This window comes from Cynoglossus semilaevis, chromosome 1, assembly GCF_000523025.1.
Source record: "Cynoglossus semilaevis isolate Cse_v1.0 chromosome 1, Cse_v1.0, whole genome shotgun sequence".
In the NCBI taxonomy this organism is placed as follows: Eukaryota; Metazoa; Chordata; class Actinopteri; order Pleuronectiformes; family Cynoglossidae; genus Cynoglossus; species Cynoglossus semilaevis.
This window is the reverse complement of record NC_024307.1, coordinates 24,740,737-24,767,160: the sequence shown is the minus strand read 5'-3', so window position 1 is coordinate 24,767,160 and position 26,424 is coordinate 24,740,737. Positions and strand designations below refer to the sequence as shown.

The window sequence follows — 26,424 nt, the reverse complement described above, 5'->3', positions numbered from 1 at the left end:
CAGTTAGGTCATTGAGGCCCGTGCTGTTCATGTGGATTAGACATAATGTGCTTATGAGCCTGGATGCTGACTATACTGTATGTTGTGGTGACCGACTATACACAGTTCGTGCCTGTGTGTGTGTGTGTGGGATTGCTGGGCTGGAAAAATAAATGTACATATGTGTCAGTCATTTGCCAAAAAGCTACAGTGCACATATTGTCCTCTGTACAAATGACAAGCTGTCAGTAGATGTGGAGTCGACTGCGGGATCTGCCACTGTCAATAGTGAGGGAAAACATAATTCAGCCTCACAGGGGCACTGTTCCTGATGTGTGTGTTTGTGTGTTGACACACAGGGGAGATGTAAACAGTGATGTGACTTAATGTTGAAGGTGTGCATCTGGGGAATAACGCACAAAAGGCAGAAAGGAAAAAGAAACCTGAAGGAATGCCACACTCTGTGAACTGTGGCACACCACAGAGTCTCCCCCAAGACTCCTGCACTCACACCCACACCTCTCACCCTCATGCACAAGCGACACTTAATCAGAAAGGAGACGTTCAGTTCGAAAGGCCGTAAGAGTTTGGCTGTGTTTATTATACTGGGCTGTCAACGCAGTTTCATGTTAATACAATTGAGATGTTGAACAAATCTCCTCATGGCACTGCATTTTTAACAAGGGCCGCACGGACATGGTCACTGAGCATGTTATAAAAAAAAGAAGAAAAAAACTCCAAAAACTTAGATGTCTTTGCACCTCAAGGCCAAACCTGTCCATATCTGCTCCGGTTGTCCTCAAAATGAATCTATTTGTCTCTGGTAGACACTGTCTGTGCCTCTGACAGCCAAATACACAAACACTCCATCATTGGGTCAGACTATTGGTGTCTGGTGTATATTATTATTGTTTTCTGTCTTGTAGGAAAATGAGTCTGGCCTTTTTGACTGGCTGCATTGGCCCTAATCTGCAGTCTGGCCATTTCTTTTTTTTCCCCTTTCCCGCTGCTGATTGATATTTGGAGCCGTCGGTGGGACAAAAACAGTTTTGAGTTCTGACGCTCATGAAAGACCCATCACCTCGGCCTCAGATCGATGTGAATAAATATTTCCCACAACCCAGAAGCATTAGAATCAAGGCTAGGAGAAAGGGAGGGAGGGGAGAAAAATCAATAAGTGGAGAGCATGGCTGATGTAAAAGAGTTGGCTGATGTGATGAGGAGGAAAAAGGAGGTGAAAAAAAAGACAGAGTTATGACAGAAGTTTACAAAAATACAAGGGCAGGTATTCACAGTCTACAGATTTAAGAGTACAAGTACACTAAGACTGGTTGACAACTGAAAGGATGGATATTACGTACTTTATTGCGCCTTACGAGGGATCAAAGACAACAAGACTTGTCAAACCAACTAAAGCCAAGTGAAAACATCAATCTCTACCAAGTCTGTGCTACAAACAACGTTATATCTACACTGGTCTTATTTGATCCGCACTGCGCTCTTCAGGCTGTTTGAAACTGTTGTTTTGATATTCTTGAATGTGCTACTTCCTGTTGTCTTCTGAAACTATTTTTTGTGTCCTCTCTTTTTCCATTGCCTGCAGGACAAAATGTGTGTGCAGTTATTCATTACACTACCTTTTTGCATTGGCTCCCTGTGATTAAGTAATGTTTGTGGGTGGAGCAAATGAGTGGCTGTTTCCTTAAACTTTGAGAGACTGTATAACATATGTAGGGATGCACATTCTTGAATTTGTTTGAAGGTCACACTTAAAGTTAGGATTCACTTTTAGTCACTCTTCCCTTTAACCTTAAATAAAACCACAATACACCTCAGTATTATCATTATAATTTTTGTGTCCCTTTTTCGTCACACAATGGAGGGATTTACAGTGTGTCTTACCAATTGGAACGTAAAAATCACTGCACTTTGCTTGCAGGTATGTTAGATATGCTAACTGCTACGTTTTGGAATATATTTTGGTCTATTGCTTCTAAACGCAAGGTTGATTTTGTTTTTCTTTTTATTGCAAATATTGGCGGACTTTACTCGGTTGTAAAATTATAAAAATGGCAGATTTGTTGTTAAGGTTGCTGATCTGTTGTTTAGATAAATGAGATGGTCGACTTTGGAGGATTTGGATGGGGACATTAATAAACAGTACCCGATCTCCTGTTAGTTCTCACCAGTCACTCTGGATTTTCTTTTTATAAAGCAACATTTGGTTTCAGTGGTCTCATTTCTGTCAGTGGGAGACTGAACAGAGGAAATATAGGGAGCAAAACGGACCAGACTGCTGCTGCTGCTAATGCTAATGCTGATGCTGCTTTGATCCCTGCAACAGGCAGCGTGAAATGTGCTTTTCATAAAGGGATGTTGGCCTTGTGATGATTCCACCAGAGCGACAAATTGAGCCTCCGGTGTTTTAAATAATACACTATAAACGTATATGCCGCCGTTCATGGTGTTGCAGTTCTAGTATGATGCTAAAATGGTCTGTTAGGAAGGGATGTTCGGGAAATATGGCTTGGCAGACGGTGAGTGTTGAGTGACACCAATCCAGGCTTCATTTCCCTTTTGTTGATTTGCCTTTGTCGTCCACTAGTGTGAATGCGACTGGGAAACAGACTTTCAAGTGTCCGCTGGATTTGCTTGTTTTGAGGATAGGAAGTGACTAAGAGATGCTTGTTGTTTAAGCCTGCGGCGGTTGTTGCCTCCAAAAGAATCATGCACCGATGAATGTTTCAGATGTGATGTGTGTGCAGCTGGTGGAGCAGAGCCAGTTCTCAGACCTTGTTTTTTTTTCTTTTTGCATCTTCATTCTGCATAATTTGAACCAACATCCAAAAGCTCTTAGGGATAAGCAGAAGCAGTGGGGAGTTTAAATGCCAGCCTGGATGTGCTGCTGTTGATTCAAGCAAACAGACACAAAAATGTTCTGCAGAGGAGAGCGAATCGGAGGTGAGCTGACCCAAGTCCAGGCCTGGAGTCAAAGGAGGCCTGGAGTGAGTGAAGAAAGTGGCAGCTGCCGAGTGGATTTCTGCAGCATCAAATCCAATATAGTACTCCAGGAGGTAACAAACCACCGATCTGCTGAATAGTCTATAATCCAGGACACCTTGGTGTTATCAGGCTGTATTGGTCTGAGCCTCTGCTGGAGAAGGAGTGGCTGAACAGTCTGGAGAGTGTTGAGGCACTCAAGAAATCGAAGAAATCCAGACTCTTGCTGGGCTCCCAGGACTACCTCTGTGCAGCGAAGCAGTGTGTATGATGATAAATTGAGATTTTTTGCCGTATATGATTCATTTGCAGATAGGGTCGGAACTATGTGGTGACGAGAATTTTCAGTCTTTGACTCTTTAAAGCACTGTAGGAGGGCTTACACAGCGAGGAATGCTGGTTGGATTCAAAGATTCTTTGAAGAGGTTCTGAAGAAACCTTTCTGCTGACAGGCAAATCGTTTTAGTACTTTTATCCAGGACTGGACTGTGTTGATCCATTTGATACTGTGTTATGAACACTCTCAACATGTGGCCAAATATTATGTCTAAAGTTTGGAGCCATTTTTCATACTGGTGCGGGTTTTCTTTGGACTTTTTCTTAAAAGGTTTTTCAACTTTTACCAAACCTTTCACCTTTCTTGTGTCAAAATGGCTTTTCTTTGGTTAAATGCAAGCTGTTTAAGCCATTTCTAGAGTGGCTTTGATTTGTATTTCTTGATTAACATACAGATGGGAACAAACACATCTAAGGCTAACCTTTGGCTTTTTATATACTTTTGTCAAAACTTTAACAATATTTATTGATAAAGTCAAATAAGACAATTCGATTTTTTCTTTCAAATTTGAGGTATATCTCAGCTATCCTTTACCTGTGTTGTTAGCGAAAATGACCAGCTAACCTGCGGCTGCCTTTTTAGGTATTTGGGCAGGTTTTAGTGAACCTTAACCCTCTTTGCCCATTTCAATTCATACTGGCTATCTTGTAACTGCTTTTACATTTTTATGATAATGCTACATAGTTTAAAGTTTAAAGTTTAAAGTATTACAGGATGAGCAGTTACTGCAGCGTTACACCAAAGCGAAACACCAAAGCCTATCCGGTACCTTCTTTATGACAAAAAAACCAACCAATCCCAGGTGGAAAACACAGGCCTAGATAATTTGCCTTCTGTGCCCTGGAGTGGAGCTCAGTGAGGCTGCGTATGTGCCTCGGTGCTATTGTAAAACTGAAAGTCTGTCCCTGGAGGTCAATACAATTACCCGCGCTGCATTTCCACCACCCGCTTTTCCAATAAGGTCATGACTTATGCCGCCCTGCTCAAGCCAATGTAGGGTGTGCTAGTAGCTAAGAGCTAATTGCTAAACTGAAGATGACAAGCAGTGGTGAATGGTAGGTGTTGTTCGACCCTTTGACTCACAAGCTAAATGGTTAGGACGTTTCTACTACAGATTGTGCGTGCCCAGAGGGTCTGTTTTGATTTTTTTTATTTATGGTTACTACTGTAGAGTGAATATAAAGAAATATTTTTGTAGTAGTGTAACAACTAGAACTTCAATTAGCCCTTTAACCTGAAAAACTGAATAATAAACATACAGTAAATCTATTTACTGTAATTCTTTTTAGTCACATAATCAAATCCCAATGTAAACTTTTTTTTATTAAACCAAATTAAGTGTTCTCTACACCTAACACGGTAATTACGTTCTTCATTTAGATGCACGTTGGTGGTGATTGTTATTAAAGGTTTTCTTTCCTATCAAGTTTCCTATGAACCACAGAGTTTTTGTTGTTTAATGTTTATATTTCCTTGACTCCAGTGACTACAGTCATCATGTCACCACAGCCAAAGTACTTTAACTTTGGTCCAATCAAACCATAGCACATATTTCTATTTGTTTGTTTTTGGCCTCTTTTGTGTGACACTTTGATTCAATGTTTTTGAAAACCAAAATTATGGTATGATGTATATAATCATGCTACCAGTTTGTTTTTAGTCAAATGGTCTTCCTCTAATGTATGCCTGCCTTCATTGAAACAATGTGCAGCATTTACATGTACTGCAGATCCAACTCACTCTTTCTGGCAGGCGGTCTGCTGCTTTAAATTATGCTAATTAGCTGCTGGTGCTATTGCCATAAGTAAGTAGTCATGTTTTATTGCAGTTTGTGTGGCATTCAGGGCGGGACACATGTTGAACATGAAGCGTGCAGGTACCTTTTATTCTAATCATATCAAATTAAAACTCAGCAACACAGCTGCCCTTGTATTCACTCTTTGAAATTGCAGTGCATGATATTTGACACCTACATTAGGTCCTGTTTTCCCAGTGTGGCTGTATATATTTGTAGGCAATACGTTTGTTTTGATGGTAAAAGGATTAGCTGATTTTTATTTTTTTACATTCCCTCCTTTTTCACAATTCACTGTTTCGATTTAGGAGTGGGACAGAAATGAAATTGTATTTTGACAAATTACCATTTAATGGTGTAAAACAGGCCTTTGTGCGCACATGCCTGGGAGTGTGTGATAAGAATACCAGAGGAAAAGCAGTGACACTTTTTTCTACAGACTGGAGACAGGAGAGAGCGAGAGAGAGAAAGAGAGAGAGAGATAATACAGAAAACCAATATGTTTAAGAAATAAGGCTTTAACAGTAAAAAAAAAAAACACATATTTTTCATATGATCAAAATATATACTGTATACACGACTGATTTTACCCCAGTAGCTCAGTTCAAGCCCTACCATTTTCTTCACACCCAGCGACAATTTCATCTGTATTCTGTGTTTTTTATCGCACTGTGTGCTTGTATTCTTCTGTCTGTCTTTATGCATAATGCATGGTAAATGCAAGAAGTGTCAAAAGTGGGAGAAGTAACCACCACAGTTACCACCGGTGCTGCATGCGTGCAACAGAGCCGAGTGTCTCAGTCTAATCTAATCAGGTGTCATGGTGTTGTCACTTCTGTGAGTGGTTACTGTGATGTTTGTTTGTTTTTTTGTTATTATTCTGTTGTGAGTTAGTGAGCAGTTCTTCTTGGTAATCATGTATGCAGCAGGCAGCCAGTTGTTCCATGCCTGCTGTTTTTCTACTTAAAGCTAAGGTTGAGGGTCAGATATGCTTGGAGGACGAGCACTGCACCCACCACTTCATCTGGTACATTCTTGCCAGAACTGTTCTGAACTAGGTTAAATCTTCACAATGCAGATTTAAAAAGCGAGGTTTTAACATCACAAAGTTCTCCCTCTGCCGCTTCTTCATCACCTAAAATTACACAATTATCACAGTTTCACAATGTTGTCAAGGTAGCAGGAAATGTGCCACAGACTCATCTATGGTATTGCAACATCTCAAAGAAACAAGCAATCAGGTCTATGAAAACGAGCTAAACAGAAGTGACCCAACCGCTACTGGTCTTTTACTTTGTGTTATCTCCACTACAAATCTACTCATTACCTCTTTTAGCCAGCTAATAACTTGTACGCCATTACTGACCCAGTGGGTGGTATGAAACCAAAAACTTAGTGTAAAAAGAACAAGATTCATTAGACCAGGTGATTTTCTTTCCCCGAAAAAGTATGTAGTCCATACACAGGGTGAAGATGCTTCTGTACAGCTGTGGTCACAACACAAACTCAACTCTAACACAAATGATATTTGTTTGGTTTGTCCGTACGGCATCAACCTGTCTGTCACTTACTAAAGTCACCTTCAAAACACATTTCTCTGGATTCTGAAGCTCAGTTTGACCTCAGTGTAACTGACCGACTAGATAGTACTACTGATGATTTAAATCAGCTGTACTGTATATATTGGCCACCCGTGATCCCCACCAACTGGAGAGCGTGACATAAACATAGACTTTATTTTTGTTAGGGTTGGACTGCTGACTAATAGAATTGGCTGTGAAGAGTAGACACAGAGAGAGGCTGGTAGGGAGGGAGAGAGAGGGAGTTCAAGCCGCATTCGATAATTGGCTGAAAGATCGTCAACAGAATGAAATTATGCTAGTTAATCTCTCTCCAATTAATTACCTCAGGAGCAGGCCGCAACACATCATTATTCCAGAAAGGGTATTGACCCTGCTGGAGAGGGGGAGGGATGAAGCAAGCTTATCATATTGTTCACAATGTCGGCATGTAGAGGCAGCTATAGTTTAAAGTGATGTCATCATCCACCTATGAAAACATAAGAATAAATATACTATTCCAAAACAATATCAGGCTCCCCTATCATGTCACTGCCTTCAACCAATCCACTCATCCTACAGTATGTCTAGGAGACATTTCTCATCATCTCCAGGCTTCGCAGTGGGGTTCCATATTGTTCTCTGTTGCCCTTGCAGGGCAGTAAATACTTCAAGGAGCCCGGGCAGAGACAGAGTGTAGATCACTTCAAATAGAAGCGGTGATGAGAGATGCGTGTGAAAAGGGCAGATGTATGTCAAATGTAGGCCAAGGGGCAGGGTTTCAGTGACATAATGGTTATGACCGTCAACAGACTGTCCACAGACTGTCCAGAAACACAAAAGTACTTTTCTGAAAGATTAATTCCAAATTATTTTTAATTAATCTTTTAACCAAAAAATAGCTGATATTGGAGCAAAGAGTATCCCAAAACAGCTAAAAGTTAGCCAAAAAAGATAATCCTTTTTTTTTTTTGCATTTTCATGTAATTAAAGGCACAAGGGAAGAATGAAGTGATTGGTTCCTCGTTCAAACACCCCCCTGAAAACTAACAGAGGTCTCATGTTTGACATTTGGATTTAACTCGCAGAGAAAGCCTTCACTTCTGACATTAATGCCTTCCATTAATGCCATCGCTTGCGGTGCAAGTCATGACTGGGGTTTTTAAATGCCGTTGCTCCCCAGGACTTCCTTTTTTCCTCTCATTTTCTCCTGCACCACTGCACGTCTCTCCCTTCATTTCTCTTCCCTCTCTTCTTAATTGTCTGGCAAACAACTCAGCAAGAAGAAAGACAAATATCTTCTTTTTTTCTGGATACTGTTCTGTCTGAGTTGCCGTCACAGTCCTAATAATTAATCACCTTTTCTTTTTCCTGTTGCACCTGATTTTTTTTAATCTCCTTGACTCCTCTTGGACCTTTTCCTCTTTATTTTCTTTAATTTCTTCTGTTACTCATAGACACTTGTGATGCTGACCATGTTTGAAGACCATGTTTGCCTGTCTGTTTTCAATACTGAGGAGCTTCAGTCAAAAGGCAAATTTCCATTATGTAAAAAAACACAAGGTGCCAACTGCCTCCTTTGTTTTTCTTTACACAAATAAAAAACTTAGACAAAAGTGCTACCTGATATCTGACAGATTGAGGAAAAAAATACCCTAAAATTCCATCAAATAAACGGCAGAAATGTAGACACAAAAAGAGTGACAAAGATTTGATTAAATAACAAAATTTCCCAGTTAACAATAGCATGAAACCAAGCTATCCATCAATAAATCATCAGCTAATTCAGCTAAGTTAGCCAATTGTTAAGAACTATGGACAGAGCTTAGTACAACAGAACCGAACTCATTCAAATCACAATAATAACATTTAGCAAAATGTTAGTAAGGAAAAAAGAACAGTATGCTATTTCTTTTCTATTCTAACTAAGAAATGAGAGTAATAACAAGTGTGGGGTATTTGTATTGCAGCAGATAATTCACTTAATACAGTACAGTATAATGACCAAAGTATAACATAATAAAATAAAAATAAAAAAAAAAAATCAAGAAATGCTGACCAAATTAATTCACTGTCAAATCTGAATATTGGAAAACATATTGACAAAAATACTGCACAGCAACTTCAGAATCTTAAGAAAAATGTTGATCATCTCTCATAGTAAATTTCAATATTGCAAAATGTGTATGATAATTTGCAAATTCAAATCAAGTGCTACCACTACAGACAGAGCTGGTATAGAGGGATGATCACTCTGCACTGACATTTTCTCCCTAATAAAACCTGGCTGTGTAAAAATGGAGAAAAAAAGTGGAGCGATTACACACAGAGAGAACACTGTCTGGTCTGTCTTCATTTTTTTTTTTTTTTTGTCTTGTCCTGATCTTCTTCTTGTTGCTTGTCTCTTCTCATCACTTTTAATCTGTCTTCCCTATTGTCTCATGAAGCCTTGACTATTTTCATCAGCTATTTTTTTTTTCATTTTCCAGAATGAATATTTCATTTTCTCTGCCTCAGCTTCGTGTGGTAATCTCTGTGACACCCGGCAATGTTCGCTGTCATCCTCGGGCTGATTGCTCTGCCATGCACAATAGATCTGTCTGAACAGGGATATTCTCTGATGAGGGCTGCGAAGCAATCACAAGCTGCTCTTCTTTCCTCTCGTCCTCTTCCGTTCGTTCTTCAAATGTTCTCCATCGCGATCAAAAGCTAACACGCTCTACTTTGGATCCAAATTGGAGGCATGTGCATGGGTGTAAATGACATTTGGAGGTTAAAGTGTTTGGGTCGTTTTTTGTCTGTCCTAATATGAGAAATGTGACTGGAAGGAGTTAGCGCAGAGGTGAGACAGAGAAGTCCTAATTTAAGGAGATGACGGCTCCAAAGGTCAGCGTCTGCATTTTTGAGACATCTTGTAATGAGAGTGCGTGACAGCAGGAGTTATTTGCAGCACGTCTTTTGTTATCAGAGTTCTTCAGGCCGTCACTCCTTCTCCCCTTGTACTTTTCTCTCTCCTTCTGCTGCCTTTGTGAATGTCCTCGATTATTTCTCCTCTCACCCTGCTTTCATGTCTCTCACAACTCCTTTTTCCTTCCTCCAAAGCTTTCTTTGGCTCCATGTCTGGCCTGTGATGGCCCAAGGCAGGTTCTTCCCAACTCAATCTGCTGCGTAGCTTCTTCCAAAGCCCTGACCCTTCTCCACTGGGCATGCACTCCAACCCTCTCAATGCCTTCTCCTCTAACTCCAGTCTAATTCAAAATGAGTTCAAAAACCTCAATGAACACGCCTATGTATATGACCACTAATTCTAATAAACTAATAATTAAAATATTACACTAGAAATCATTACGTGGGAGTGGGGTATCAACCAAAGACCACCATCCTCAAAATATTTCTGTTTACAGGAGTTAGCAAAATGTATTGCAATGTTAGCAAAAATAAATTAAGCAACATAAGATTGGAATCTAGAGGAGCCTTAAAGAGACTAGAGGAAACTAGAGAGAGGAAGTGAGAGATTAGGTCACTTAGATGAATGTCGACTGCAAATGGATCTTAATGGCTACAGTTTAAAAACAAGGTCACACGGCTACGCACAAGACATTGGTCTGCATTGGCCGCGCAACCTTAGCATCTAAAATTATTTTTGAACTGCATCATTATATCAGCAAACGATAAAGAAGCCAATCACTGTTGTAGCTCAGTAGTGATAAGAATAATAATAATAATAATAATAATAATAATAATAATAAGCACATAAAAATCAAACCACAAACTCTTACACCAAACTTTGATCCATCAATACCATGAACTATAAACACCTCTGGGAGCTGCTTTCTATGTAAATACAACGTCTTTCTAATGGTTAGTACTGCAATCTTTTGTTAGCACACCAAAGAGCTACCGTTAGGATGAAAGCAACGCACAAAACAGTGGAGATTGGCGAGGGCTCCTTGTGTGGCTCGCAGTGCTGCACTGAGGCTTTTTAAATACAACAGAGTGACCCACTTGTTTTGTCTGGTTTGGAGTTAATAGCGAGGGCTTGTGGGATGTTTGTGAATATGCAACAAAAGGCTGCCACAGTTCACTCTGTGTGTGTGCTCTGAGGGCTTTTCTTTGAAGACGCCGTCTTGGAAGGGTTTTTAGATTTGTAAGGACACAACAGTGAATGTTTTCTCTATAGAAATATTACAAACAGTTTTTATTTTCTTTTTGTGTCCAGAAGTTTGAATTGAGGAAACAGTCAATCAAAAAGGAGAGGTAGGGCACCCCAGGTCGTCAGAACATCGTTGGCTTTTGCATTGTCTGTGTTTTTCCTATCTGCAGTAAAAACCTGCTTCTTCTGTGATACTCTAAGTCTTGTGATCTGACTTGGTGAGAAATAAATATATTAGTCACTTTAAACATATTCAAATTCGTTTAGCTATGTGTGTTGACAATACACAGAACAGCAAAGTCAAAGTGGGGAAAAGATTGATTTTAGTCCTCTCATGCACATACAACTTAAACTTGTGTACAAAAAGCTTGTTATTTTACTGGCCCTGTAATCATGAAAAGTAAAGACAGAGAAAGCGGTGAAGGCTATCCCCTGAATTAGCTAAAGCTTAGTTATATGACTTGACTTCAGTCTGAACCTTTAGCTTTATGAAAAGCTAAGTTAACCTAAGACAGCTAAAAGTGGGGCCAGAAGAAAACCTTATAGCAGTGGCAGTGTTACGTGGTTAAAACAGAATCAGCCTTATTTATTTGGACACTTATGTTCTGGTGCTAAAGGTTGACTAGTGGAAATTAAAGGTTTCTCCCTGGCTGTTTTTAACTTGTCAGTCCAAAAGGATCTGACTGCGAAGGCGATAAGATAAGCATTCAGGCCTCAGGGGGCACCAGAGGGTCCTCCAATGCAGCTTCGATCAAAGCTGTAAATGAGCAAATAATTGATGGAGGTGTTTCTGAAGGAGAAGAAGAAGCTAGAAAAGGGAGGTTCAAGATGCTTTTCTTCCTGCCACACTACTCAAACACAAACTATGACATAAAATCCCATGTTTTGTGGTTACAGATAATGAGATATTTTTTTAAACAAAGGGCAGCAAAAAACACTTTTGTTGTCATGCTGATTCTGAAATTCTTCTTCGTCAACTTCTTTGCAGACAACCATGTCATTTATATGAAATACAGTTTCCTGTTAATTCCCTAAAACCTGACAAAAGCTGAAATTGCAGCTGAAAAAAACCCAAACTTTAAAAGCACTGACACTGCCCGCACCACTTCCCTCGCTGTCAGATAGAAGCCAGTACATAGCGAAACATAAAAATAAATAACACAACAGATGATCTGTCTTCAGGTTAAGTCAGACATAAATGGCTACCATTTAGCATGGGTATATATGTGATTAGTTAATCCAAAATAATAAACTAAAAAGCAATTAGATTTAGGTCTGGTTTATTTAAACTATAAAAAGTGTAATACAGTAAAAGTCAGCTTTAAAAAAGAAATCCAGAAATCAACTCTCTCTCTGCATTTTATAAGAAAAAAAGTAGTTCAGAAGAAGTAAACAAAGATTACTATCGACCTTGTCATTTTCTTCATTACCTTAGCTGCCATGTTAACCAAACATTTGCAATTTCACCTGTCATTTTGCATTTTTATTTTCCTGCCTCCAGTTTCTCATCTCTTTTAGCTATTTACATTTCATTAAACAGAAATACTCCGTAGATTGTTTGCTTCATAATGACAAAAATGTATTGGATTTTATTTTTCCTTCCTCTAGTTGAAGTTTTTCCCTTAGGCTACAGCTATACATCGGTCATAATTTGATGTCTTTTCAAAGCTAATTTGTATTGCAGAAATGGATTTTACTTGGTATTTAGGAGAAGCACGACATGTAGGAATGGCACTCACGAACTTCTCGCTGCAGGGCAGCAAACAAATGATTTTATTGTTAATTAAAAACAACTTTCTTTTGCTCTTGTTTTTTTTGTCTCAACTTTCGTGTCCTATTTGCCTGACACTTTTTGGTGCTCTTGTCCACGTGACTCTAGTTTTCTCGGTCAAAATCCAAAGTCAAAAGCTTCTAATACATGAATAATGCACAAGTGCAACAACATAAAGAGTGATTCCTGTTGTATTTTTTGTGTGTCTTTTTACAGGAGAAAAAGAGCACTAAAAGTAAGCCATGATCCAAATTGTTTTGCTTTTTTTTTTGGCAAAGGCATGCTTCGCTTGGTTTGCTCTCACCATCGCCTCTGCTTAATTTTGGTTTTCCCATAATCCACATAAGGTCCAAAAAAATTACAGCCAACAAGTAAATTTCCATAAGATCAGCCTAGTATCAGTTTAAAATCAAAACATTGAGCAAATTTAAGCAAATTTTGCCAGTAGTAGAGTAATTAAAAATTGATTTGTTTTAAAAAATACAGATCAGGTCTGACAAACTAAAAAATGTCTTTCTCAATTTGTACAAAATAAAAGGGGTATGAGTAACGGGGGTGTTAGAGAAGTAGTTGAGTGTAATCAAGATGTGAATAGAATACAGTGTTAAAGTGGGCAGTCAGAGTGACAGATGGGTTCAGGGTAGGATGGAAATTCAACGATCAGCTCTGAGCTTCCGTCTTTTATGCAGGAACTCTGTGGTAAAACTATAGTGGCCCATATTGGCATTAGTCAGCATAGGATACATCCAACGACCAGATAGGTCATTTCTTAAGCGGGAAATTATCATCTTATAATTTAATTCCAAGGCCCTTCTGAGTCTCCATTTCCAGCACCGTATTCCTGGATACAAGGTCTTTCTAATACCTGTTGTTTTTGCTGCAGCACTGCAAGTACACAATTTCCTTTGCACAACAATACAGTGGAAGTATTTAATCTGAGGCCAGTGCCCAGGAAGGAAATTGGTTAAGACCCTTATTATTGGATTAAAAAGGATATAACAAGGCTTGAGCCCCACAAAGCTATTAAGCTACTTAGATGAGGATATGATTGCAGCCTGTCAGTCACAAAGATGAGGAAATGCTGTTGTTTTTCCTATTTTTGTGTTGCAACCATCTCACAAACCTACTCTTGTTCCTGTATTTTTTTTTTTTTTACTAAAACCCAGGCTGACCACCCTCCGATTGCCTTCATCACTGCCTCGCCCCCCCTCTACTCCGTACAAATTATTCTTTTCAAGCATGACATTGTTTACACCACGGTTTCCTTTAGTTTGAGGCTGTTGTCCTAACGTGTGGTTGTTGCTTCCTGTGGTTGTTACTGTCATGTACCTTGTACCATTAGGAGACTTATTTGAAGTTCTAACTTTGAAAATATCATAATTCAAATCATATTATGAGGAAAATATACATTTGAAAAAAAAAACTTCTTTAAATATATTTTTTGAATAAATTACATTAGGGTGTAATAGAAAAAAAGTACTAATCCTTAATCTCAGCAACAGCAATTTAAGATATTTTGGATTATTAAAAAAAAATTAGATTACTATTAAAATTCATAATTTCACATTATTAAAATCAATGAATAGTAAATAAGTTGCATTTTTAAAGAAAACAATACTGACATTAGAATCGGCTTGGACTCTGAAGATGTTTCACTCATCCTTCTTCAGTTCTAGACAGAAGAACCCTCTTTGATGAGAGGTGAAATGTCTTTAAAAAAAAAACCTACTCCATCCAGTTGCCATCGATGTAACTATTTTTGGATTAAATGACTGAGAATCTACACAGACAACTCTTTACATATTCTTAATCCCTTCCACAGGACTGGTTTCTACATGAAAACATGCTCATGTATTCCATTTCCTTGTTGTAACCTTGCGTTAACTTTAGGTCCAGTAGTTGTCTGACATAGAAGTAGCAAATGTAGATTCACACAGTTATTGCAGGAATTCATTCCATTCACATTATTTCAGGCAAGAACACAGCAATCACCATAACATGAGGATTCAAGAAAGCGTCAGTTTATTTCTATAATATCCCACTTCAGTGAAATAAACAATATCCCTTATGTTGTCCTTTCCTTTTTTTTTTCTTGCAGACACCCGGCCCCTGCCTGACGTAGCCATGACTGGCAAATGTACCCGGGAATGTGACGAGTACGGCCACTCCGACTCCTGCTGGATGCCTGTGCGCACATCTCCTGAGCGGCGACCTTCCAAGTCCACCACCACCCCCCAACAACCAAAGCTTTCAACTTTCATGAGCGGTAATGGCAGTGGCGGCAGCAGCAGTAGCAGCGGCCTCATCGAACACCCCAGCAGCCAGGAGACCCTTGCAATGGCCGCCATGGCCAACGGAGACCCCACTGCAGCTTACAACACTTTGGGCGACCGAAATCGCAACCTGCTCAACAAGAAAATGGCCTCCTCCTCCTCCTCTTACGAAGCCTTTGGCTCGCCTTCCTATGGCTCGCCGGGGGGCGCAGAGGAGGTTCTGCACCACCCCACTGAGGAGATCCCCCTTGCAACGACCGGGGAGTACAAACCCACAACCTGTGGCACTCTAACGCGGCGGGAGGTTTATCTGTGAGCTGCATGGAGAGGGTTAGACACACCTGCTGTGCCAACCATGTATGTAACACTGAGCGTAGCTGCTTGGCCACCGCCATTACAGCTCTTGAGGCTTTTAGACTACTTGTTCTGCGTGTGGTAGGGTTGAACTTTCTCCAAAGACTTTTCCAACAGCTCCTTAATAGAAAATACCCCAATAAATGGAACAAAACCATTGAGCACCACTTAAAACATGACCTGGAATAAATGTTGAAGGAAGGAGGGAAACTGCTGTAGGTACTCCCTGGACTAGGGATAAGGCGTGCCAGGCTCTTGGGACTCAATGCATTGCCTGACCCTTGATCTGTACAGAAATCTACTCATTTTACATATTCAGTACGTGCATGCATTACACTCCAACATAACATCCTACATAAAAGACGCAAAATCTCCCTAACTCTTCTGCTCATTTTTTTTTTCTTTTTTTTTGTTGTTGTTGAGAATAACAGCTGTACACGTGGACTTTGTTGACGTTCGACATTTTAATTTCAGAACAGGACAATGACCCATCCAGGATTCTGTATTCCTTGGCAGCAACTTTTTTTTTTGGATGATAAAATTCTATCAGCCATGTTGACTGTTTGAGGCAGCATTAAACACAAGGACAGCAAAGACTAAGCTTTAAACACTAACATTGATGCCAGTCCTCTTTTGAAAGGAAGGGCAGCTGTTGTCATTTGCTGCAACACAACATCTTATTTCAGACTGGTAACACCACTGGTACAACGCTGTCCACCAGTGTGATTGTTCTTTACAGGTTACAATCTACTCATTGTACATAATCAATGGACCACGGCAGCAACACACAACAGTCTCATCCTCCTCTTTCGTCTCACTGACCTTTCCCTCAGTCTCTTGTTTTTCGTCTTTGATCAGTGAAATCCAAGATCAAATCCCTCTATTACAAAATACAACAGCTTGGAGGCATAATGTGATGTCAACAGTGGCTGGGAAAAAAAATGTTTCATGCACCTAACTGTGCAAAAGAAAATTGCGCAATATTTTTTTCCTTTAGTAGACATATATAAACATGGAGAAAGAGCTGCTATGCTTAGGTAAGCCTCACAGCACTGCTGTATTGACTGAAAATCCCAGGTGAGTACAACGTGAGGCATGAGACCAAATTACGCTACATTTGTAAACGTTTGTTTGCAAAGGCCAGATATGCAGGTGCATACTGTAAAATTCACACCAATGGGGACATGGTACAGTGTAAAAATGCTAAGACAGCTTTTTAGTGTCAATATTTTCCTCAATTTCTTTAGTTTTGTAATAGATTGAGCAATAAATATCATAAAGTACGTGCGACCAACCAGCATCTGATCCTCTCTCCCTTCTTCAAAAAGCCTTTAGCAGAGACACTTACATTAACCCCTGCATTTTACCACACTAGATATATACTAGATATCACTTTCCATAGAAGATAGTGTAGATGAAGATGGAATCTTTGAGCACGAATGTAGGAATCAGCTCAACGGAGAACAATCAAACTAAATGCACAGCTGGAAGTGTTTATTTTGATTTGTGACTTTGTGGAACACTGAATGAGAACATTTATCGAGTCAGTGAGAAACCATGTTTGAAATAGGTTAAATAGTTCTCCATTCCCCAAATTATCGAGAGCAAATTCTGCAAAATTCTGGTGCGAGTCTCAATATTACCGGTACTGATTGACCAGATGTGTTGAGACACGATGACCACCTGTGGCTTACCCTTTGATGATACACTTTTCTGATGCTCATGCACATTTAGAAGCGGTTTCTGCTTCTACTTGTTACACACAGGAATTAGCCCAGACTCTCTTGATCTTTTTACAACGATCTGAACCGTAGATGGTTTCGTAGACTTTGAATGATGCTCCTTTTTTACCTAATCTGCAAAAGGAAAACTAAACTTGTAAGAACTGCTAAAAGAGGCAACACAATTGAAGCTTAACTAACTAACTAAACATGATTCAGTAATTTTGACTGATAAATTATCAAGTATGCACAGTATAGTTTTTGCTGCATTATTTAAGGAAGTGAAATGTTTTTTTTCCTATAAATGGGAGCAGTGCAGGAGACAGGGGAAAGTGAAATGTTTTTTTTTTTTCTCTAAATGGGAGCAGTGCAGGAGACAGGGGAAAGAGGTCGTCATGACATTTTTTTTTTTTCTGATTCAAATGTGTTGTCCTGGCAAACCATCCACTCCATCCTCAGAGCTGTTGCTCCATGACCTCTCACACACATTTAAAAGACAAATAAACTTTGAGGCTTCGTGCCTCTATTTTCCCCCGCAGCTACCAAGGCATAAACTCTCAAAAACTGTAATAAAGCAAAATATCATCAGATGCAATCAAACCTTTTTTGTACGTTAAGCAGAATTTTTTTTTTTTTTTTCAGTTTTTAAACAGACCTGTTTTTTCAGCGCTGTGGTCTACGGTCTATAGTCTGTAAGTACTACTTGTCGTTTTGGAAGAGAACTGCTCCTATACTTAACAGTATACATGGATATTTACTTTTTACTGCACGTTTAACAAGAACTTGTTTCAGGAAAATGGAGAAAAAAAAAGTAAAAAAAAAAAAAAATCAAAAAAATGTCCTGACTCTGATCATGGAAATCCACCTTGTTGCTTGCTTTTGTTGTACTTAGAGACACATTAGCCATTTGTTAGTACATTTAAGTGTCCACGTTTCATAGCTTTTCTATTTTTTAAAACCTATTTTTTATTATTTGCCTCTCATATCAGCCAATAAACCTTTGTCCATAATATCTAGACTATCGTAGGAATCACAACAATGTATGTGATTTGCTTCTTTTTTTTTTTTTTTCTTTATTCAGTGCCACTTTGTATATTGAGAGTGCTTTTGAAATAGGGGAAAACATCATAAAGAAGTACTAAAGTGAATGCAAATATGCAATTTGTGCCTTTTATACCAGTGGGTATCTCTGTTTTGCAACAGTGTTCAAATGACGATTCACGTGGGACAAGGAACGAGACTGAACAAAAAACGTTTGCATATCTCTACAAAACAAAATGCTGCGATGTCAAAAGGTGTCTCGAAAGAAGGGAGGGGGCAGAATCGGTACGATTCCAGGTTCATCAATATTCCAGTGGCTGTACAATGACTGCCTGGGATTCAGTGATCTTGGTGAACTATGCATTCCTAGTGTAGTGCAGTTCTAAATGAATTGAAGTTCACTTCAAAGTTTCTTGTTGATCGTAATAATGATGATGTAAAGGCTTCTTCTTTTTTGTACTTTGCTTTACCCTGTCTCAGTCATGTACATGTACAACATCTGAGGTCCAGTAACCGACTCTGTGCATGAAACCAGCTCTAGGACCGAATACAGATGTGAAGAGAGAGAGGTAGGCGGAGTGAGCTGGAGAAACACTCAGAGACTTTTGACTGCTCAAAGTTAAGGATGCCTAGAGACAGAAATGCTAATGTGACAGTTTTACTAGGAGAAGTCCAAGTGGAGGGGCAGGGGGAGGAAAAAACAAAACGATAAAACAAAAAGAAAAGAAGGGAAAAAAAGCTGCAATGGAGAATAACTGACAGAGCACACACCTCGCCTACGGATTTATTAAACATCCTCACCAAGAGAAGACGATAGAACCCGGTCCAACAAAACACTGAGTTTGAAGTGCTGTGAAATTTTGCATGAACCTCAGACAAAAAAAGAGGTTTTGAAGGAAACTGTGCCAAAAACTTGGCATTTACACGTACTTGAACTGCCATGAACTCCAGGGACTTGTTGTAAATTTTGACTGAACCCCGTCTGTTCTCGACCCCATCTGCCCCCTACCCTGCCTCTGCGGAAGGTGTGTGTTCAGTCCGTGCTCTCTTCTACTCGTATAGCTTTCACGGTGTGTGATGAGATTTGTACTATTAACCATTAATATTTGTCCTGCGACTTGGATGTTGATATAGAAATTTGAGGAAACAAAAATTCTGTCATTGTTTAAATATGAGTCACTATGCACGCAGCTTAGCTGAACATGGCAAAGTGTTTTGAAAGCAAGTCCACTTCTATTTATGAGATATTTTACATAATTTAATTTTTGCCTTTGTACAGGTTTGTGTAAATAAATTGCTTGTCATTTTTGTCTCTGCAGAAATTAAACTATAACATGTTAAAACCATGATGTCTGTTAGGTGTGTCTGTTCAGACTCACTCCTTCTGTTAATCTCATGTAGAGAAAAAAATGACAATATATTGTGTACATTGACTTTCATATAACCAGTTTGTGGTGCAAAAACAAAGTAAACAACCACTGAAGTGGTAGAGCCTTAGAGGACCAAAAAAGGAACTATTAAGAGCCTTTAATCTGTTCAGGTCCACATTGAGCATAAAAAAAAAAAATGAAATACGTGATTAAAGCTGAAAATGTATGAGAATTAAGTCATACATTTATGAGAATACAGAGATACATTTTATTCTTTTTTTTTATTCTCAATGTGGCCTTAATACTCTGTCGTATTTATGCCATGTTTACAAATAACATGATTCAACTCCGGTATTACTTAATGTGCAGCAAATACATTTTTGTGCTTTGGGATTATATGGGCTTTTCTGTGCAATATAGCAATCAAACATGCTGTCCACCAGATAGCGCTTCGGTCTGTCTTATCAGCCATTCGTAAAAAAAAAAAAAAAAAACGTAAAATATGTGTGGAGAGATTACAAGCGGTGGGAAATAAACATTTCGACGCTTTAGCATTTGTGAATGTGATGCACATTAAAAGTTTGAGGTTTTTGTTCACACACACGGCACAAAACCTGTAGTAGAAAACAGCAGAGTCCAGAGTGAAAACAGCATTAGATAGATGGCAAATCACACCATGATATACTCTCAAGTCAGTGGACACCAAATTATGGGCCGAGGGGCTGAAAAGGGCCGACCAATCAAAACCTTACAACTCCAGTATACGGATACTTGCTCTGATGCTTTACCTGTAACGACCCACAAATGTCTCTTGTACTACACCGAAAAGATGATCTACTCTGACACTGGATCATCTTTACACTTTGCATTATACGACCGTTAAGTGATACCTTTACTGACCTTTGCAAAGTATTTCAATGAGTTCTTAAAAAGCCAGTGACTGTATCATAAATACAAGTATAAAGACAACCCTAAAAAATTTGAACTGTATGGACCAAACTAAAATATTTTAGATGAATATACAGTTTACACAGGGTTATAGTTGATCATATGTGCTTTATATTTTTATTTACCAGTTTAAAAATAATAAAAATAAATGCTTCTGTTTATTTATTTATTTGTTGTGGAACCATTAAAAACAAAAATTTAAATAACCACATTTTGATACTGATTGGAACATAATTATGTATTGTTTTTATCTTCGGGTTTAAGCTGCCAGAATAATTAGTGCATCTCGAATAACAAAATAAAATTAACTCGGTAGGTGAGCGCACAGTAGGATTGTTTGAACACATTTATCCTGCATTCTTCCTTCCTCTAATAACAGTGTTGTACACGCAGTCACGTGTGTTAGAGTGTGTGTACGCTTGCATTAATGTATAAAGTGATTAAAAACAATCTCTGCTGTTCCCTGTGCTCTAATGAGCAACAATCTGCGGCACCCTCAAACGGCTAATAGCATTGTAATAGGAATCTGGCATGCACTGTAAAATTACATATGCAGTGTTCAATAATTTGGAGAGAGTTCTCTGCTCACAGGGAAATTAAAGTGACAGTGTTGCGTCGCACCCAACTCTTCACTCTTCACTCCACTCTGCAAAGCATTGTTCTCAGGCTGAGAAGCTTTTATTTGTGTACAATTTCAATTTAGAGAAATTCAAGTGTGACAATTGTACCCCCCTCGTTCCTGCTTGTTAATGGCCTGGTATTTGTATTTGTAAGAAATAGCAGGTTGAAATCATGTCGATATGCAAATGATCTTGCTCATTTCCTCCCCCCGTCTTCTGTGAAGCATTTTAAATAGTCTGCCACGGGATACTTTTTTTTTTCAGTTGAGGAAGGTGGAAATAAAAGCAAATTACAGTGGGTTTAAAAAGAATTCAATATTGAGACAGTGCATCCAAATGACTTATGAGGATTGGGTTGATGAACAAAACAGTGACTGAATTCAATGAATACCATAACAACACAAGCAATTTGAGGGTTAAATTAAATAGCCATGCAAAACATTTTAAAAATGTCTGAGGATAATGGGTCCTTACATCAGTACTATACTACAAGTACTTCAAGAATCAAACCCCTGTTGTCTTGGCTAAAGAATCAGCAGATCCTATAACTTAATCCAAAGTTTGACATGTTGGTGGAGTTGACAATTGTTTTATCTGCAGAAGAGGTTTTGGAGCCAATGGTCTAATCAGATCCACATCACACATTTTCTGTTCAATAAGGAGAGTACTTCTGTAGTTCAGTGGAACTGTAAAGGCATTCACAAATGTTGACATGTTGGTGGAGTTGACAATTGTTTTATCTGCAGAAGAGGTTTTGGAGCCAATGGTCTAATCAGATCCACATCACACATTTTCAACTTCATGCAACAGTTTGGAATCTTTTTCCAGCTCTTCATCTTGCCCTTCACTAACAGTATATCATATCTCATCGGTTTTCACACATTATATTACATACAAGTGCTACTGTGGGAACACCTTTTCTTTGCAGCCGTCTCTATGATCCCTACTTGACAGAGCCTTGTTAGCTGTAAACAGGCCTGGCTGTGACCTATCGCCTGTGGGCGTCTTATTTTTCTTTAGAACGAGAGCTTGAAAGAGAGTTGAGGCTTCGATAATAATCAGTCATTCACCTGAATCAATCTCAACTGCAGCCGGGTGTCCGAGGAGGAGATAACAAGGGATGGGGAGGGAGATAAAAGTGCAGAGAGAAAATGTGAAGTACAGGAGAATTACAATAAAGAGAGGAACAACCAAACTACTGTTCCATATGTAAAGCTAATTAATGAAATCATTGATCACTTTTCTGGTGTCTAAAGCCTGATATACTGTTTTATTACAAATCCCATTCCGTTTGTGCTCACCAGTGCAGAATAATGACTTAAAATCACACTGGTGAGGAGAATTCAACCATGAAGCATTTGATATCCACAATTTATGAGCCTTTTATTGCCTTAAATTTTATTTTATAATTTTCTCCCTCGCAAAACCAGTGAAAAGGCACTCAAAGCTTTTTTCTAAAGTGATTTGTGTTTCATATTTATCTTAACCACGGCACCACAGGGATGAAAAAACAATTTTTTACAAGTTGTGGATGAAAGAGCTTAGGAAAAAAGTAGAGGAGGAAACTGCTGCAATAACTTTAACCTAATTGTGAGCAGACAAATTCCATCAGTGTTTATTTTTGCACCAATTCAATTCTAGCCCCTGACGGCAAATGACATTAGAGTTAATTTTGTTTGTTGGTGGACAGAGGTGGACACATGTCCAAATGTAGTCACTGAGCCCCTGAGATCCACTTTTATGATTCGATTTAGTTTAGTACAATGCACTGCTGCATAGCAAACACTGGACTTCTTTATTAACTGTTTTTTTTTTCTGTTCAATAATTTACACAACACACAAAGATTTGCTGTGGTGACACCTGAAGAGATCAGCTGAAAGAAGAAGAATTGCACGAGGCCACCATTCAAGTATTTTAAAAAAAACTTCCAATGGAGAAAATCTGATGAATGATGACTTACAACCAAAATGTTGTACTAACAAAAGCGGCCCTGAGTCCTCGGAGTGGGCCTAAACTGTGGTCATTTGAGAAACATTTAAATTCAACCAGATCATTTCTACAGATAAAGTCCACAACAGTGTTATTAGCAAATAATCACTTAAACCAAGCCTGGGCTGACAAAACCTTGTTTATTCTGACACTCCATATTATATTCGAAGATGAACACAACTTTCATTGTTTTTCAATACATTGCAATATTTTGGTCCATGATCTTCTGTTACCTCCTGTCTGCAACTCCAGCTAAATTTCTTGGGTTAAAAAATGTATAATTGAAGCTACAGTGGTTTCTATGGTAGGAGGCGAGGAATGGGTTGGAGCAGGTTAAATTTATTTATTTCATTACATTTCCCATAATGCCCTGTACCTCACACATGATGCAGACAGGGACTCTGCTCGCTTTAAAGACCAAAAAGCCACCACACCACTGCACTGAAGGCCAATGTTCTCCCCTCTGTTCATCACACATCAGTTGTGAGTTAAATACGTACAAACTTATCCGTGCTGGATTTATGTGAAATCTATAGAACTCTCAGCAGTTGGACGTGAGCTGTGATTAACAGACAGCAACAGGAGAGAGTGAGGGAGGTGAAAAGAGGAGAGGCAACAGGAGGAGATGGTGAAGGGAATAGAGGTGAGGATGTGATTGACTATCTGACATCGCCCTGCCCCCAAAGTGATGCTTTCCATCTACACTCCATCTAGGCTGAAAAATCAGTCTCCATCATTGAATTTATTGGTGGTGGCCAAATGTTCCATTACTGAATTAGTTTACGCTGAGAACCTTTAGCCAAACATGTATCAAATGGTTCCATGTTCCCAAAAATAAATGAATATTGTAGGTATATGAGAAAAGACTTGTTAATGTAAGATGTTTTTTCATGATTTTTGAAATTACAATTATGACTGAAACAGACTTTGAATATTCTAACTTTTAAGGATTATAGACATTACAATTGGTGAGACAATCAAAAAATTGTCCAAATGCTGCACTGTCCTACTGTCCCACATTTGACGACAAGGGATCTGGTCATCTAGTTTGGGCACCTTTTCGAACAATTTGATTCACGACAAAATGTTTAACCAAAAATTGCTCTGGTTGTCGTACCGTAATTCGATTGCCGAAAAAAACCAACAATATCACGTGGGTAGCAAGTGTTCACTGAGTGACTGAATGTGAGGCGTCAGTCCGTGCTTGGGATATACACGCTAAGCACTTGCAATTTCTTTTTTCTTTTTTTTTTTTATTCCATAAATCCTAATGGGACCTAAAAAGACTAGTGAAAGGTGAAAACTGGGCAGATCTTTTCAGCAGTATACATGATATTCACCAACATATTCACCACAATGTAGTTACACTGGTTATACATCCAACCAGTTCTGAACAACAAACAAACATTAACCATTTTTGTAGGTCACCATTCGATAAAAACTAGATAAAACAAAGCACACACACAAAACCATGAACGAGGTAAAAAGTGTCCACTGGGCTTTCTTACTCATTAAAAAGACATTTCTGTAATAACCTTGAAATTTAAACATTTTAAGTCTAAAACAACATTTTGTTTATAGAATATACCGTACACATCATTGAAGGAACATCTAATGGCCTGTTTGCAGACTGGGCACTCTGTGGTAAAGGCATTCTGAAAGCTTTCATTTGTGATTTTTTGTCTTTTCAGCATTAGGAATATAATGTGGAATCTGCAGCTTGTGTGTAATTACCGAAAGGTGGATTACAGATACAAATCTTTTCCTTGGCCAGGACACAGTCTGAGACAGCAGTCTCTTATTTCTTCGGGGAGCAGTTTAATAGAATAAAAAAAAAGCTCAGAGTAATTTATGCTCCAATTAACCTTCAACATAATAAATGCCACAGTAGGTATCAAACATTTAAGGTACCCTGTGGAGTCTCCCTTTAAACAAAAGCATCTCATTTAGACTCTCTCATCAGATTGATATCTTATCATTGCTGCAAAAATATTTTGTAACTCACGAAACTGAACAGACACTTCTGTGTGGTTACACTGGTGTCCAGTATATACCAATGGCTTGACAGGAACTGAACACGTGAGTTTGTAGGAATAGTCAAGAAGGGGAAAAAATGTTTTGGATTGAGGTAAGAAGATGCAGGATATTGGTATCTATTAGAATTCGCCCGACCTTCTCCAATATTTAAACAGTTAGAAAAGAGAAAACAGAGATGTAGAGAATATAAAAAGTCACTTCTGCTGTGTGAAAACACCATACAGGTATGGTTCAAGCTGTTAGCTTGGCTGCTGTCTGTTTGCTTTCCTGTAAATTAACCGTTAATTAGGGCCGTTAAGCTCCCCACAACATGCTGTCACATGATTGTCACCCTTGTTTACAGACCAGTTTGCACATTATTGCTACAAGACTTTACACAAGATTCCTCAGACTACAAACCTCCTCTATGGTTGGAAGGATCCCAAGCACTGTACATAACGCTCAACTCAAAGTTATACTTTAGCATGTATAGATGTGAGAGCTGTCATACTGTGAACAAACAATATAGAAGTACTTTAAAATAGAGTAGTAAAATTAAAGAAATATAATTTGGTGACCCAGATGTTCTGTCCCATTTGGTCCCCTGTTCCCAACTTGGAACTTGGGAACCTGACATCTTGGCTGTTAACGCAGTATTGTCCTGAACATCATACTGCAGCTTCTTTTTCCCTGCTGACTGAAATGTTCAACAAACTTCTTTTGTCCTCATCTACTGTACAGTAGACTGTAAAGTTTCTCATGCAAACATGAACAGAAGAGAAGACAAAAGGGCCTGGTGTCAGAGATAATTATGATAATCAGATGGCAGACGTACATCACACTACGTCTCTGACGTGAATCATAGGGTGTTATGGTGCAAAACCAGACTGACGGGGGCGTTGGCGCACAGGGTCACGTCTGTCCAACATCCACATCCGAGGATTTATGTTCCATAATTGCACCTTAGAATTCCATACCCTAGCACAGGAATATAATACAAGCGCTGTAGACTTTATCTGCGAACACTACAATTGGCCTTTTTTTATATCCTCAAATTTCTTTTTTATATAGACCAAAGCCAAAGGGTAAGGATCATAAAAAAGTGAGAGGAGAAAAGCGTTGAAGGAGAGGTTAATGTTGCTCCTCACCATGAGGATAACATTCACAGGGCAGCGGCCGTAAAAGTGCAATGAAGTCCCACTTCTTGAAGAACAGACTTAGTGAGCCCATCATTCCCCATGTGGATTGATGTAAAACACTCAGGGGTATAAAAAGAAATATATAGTATATCTCCTACACAACCACACACTACTGATTGCACTCTCCTCCTCAAGAGCCCTTCAGTTCGAACACTTCCTTGACTTGTTTCTTGTTGGCCTAGTTCCTGCACTTTTGCTCACCCTCCTTTGATCCATTTCATGGATACAGTGGATGGGGGGGGGGGGGGGGGGAGAGGGGGGTTTGCACCCCCCCCTCTAGGGGGGGGGGGGGGTGTGA

At 39.0% G+C, this 26,424-nt stretch overlaps 1 protein-coding gene and 1 long non-coding RNA gene across 7 annotated transcripts in view; one reads left to right on the top strand and one right to left on the bottom strand.

Annotated features, from left to right (window-relative positions):
- Window positions 1-17,223, top strand: part of pcdh7b (protocadherin 7b) — a 107,408-nt gene extending 90,185 nt beyond the window's left edge. For 2 of the 3 annotated variants that reach the window (XM_017034111.2, XM_008321176.3), the window contains exon 3: window positions 14,693-17,223. In XM_017034111.2, the coding sequence (XP_016889600.1) occupies window positions 14,693-15,183 (491 nt within the window). In that variant the 3' untranslated portion in view covers window positions 15,184-17,223. Of the gene's footprint in view, window positions 1-12,810; window positions 12,830-14,692 lie in introns of all 3 variants that reach the window. The other variant, XM_008321183.3, reaches the window with a different exon arrangement.
- Window positions 1-26,424, bottom strand: part of LOC112488037 (uncharacterized) — a 325,581-nt gene that overhangs the window by 85,264 nt on the left and 213,893 nt on the right. The window lies entirely within an intron of this gene.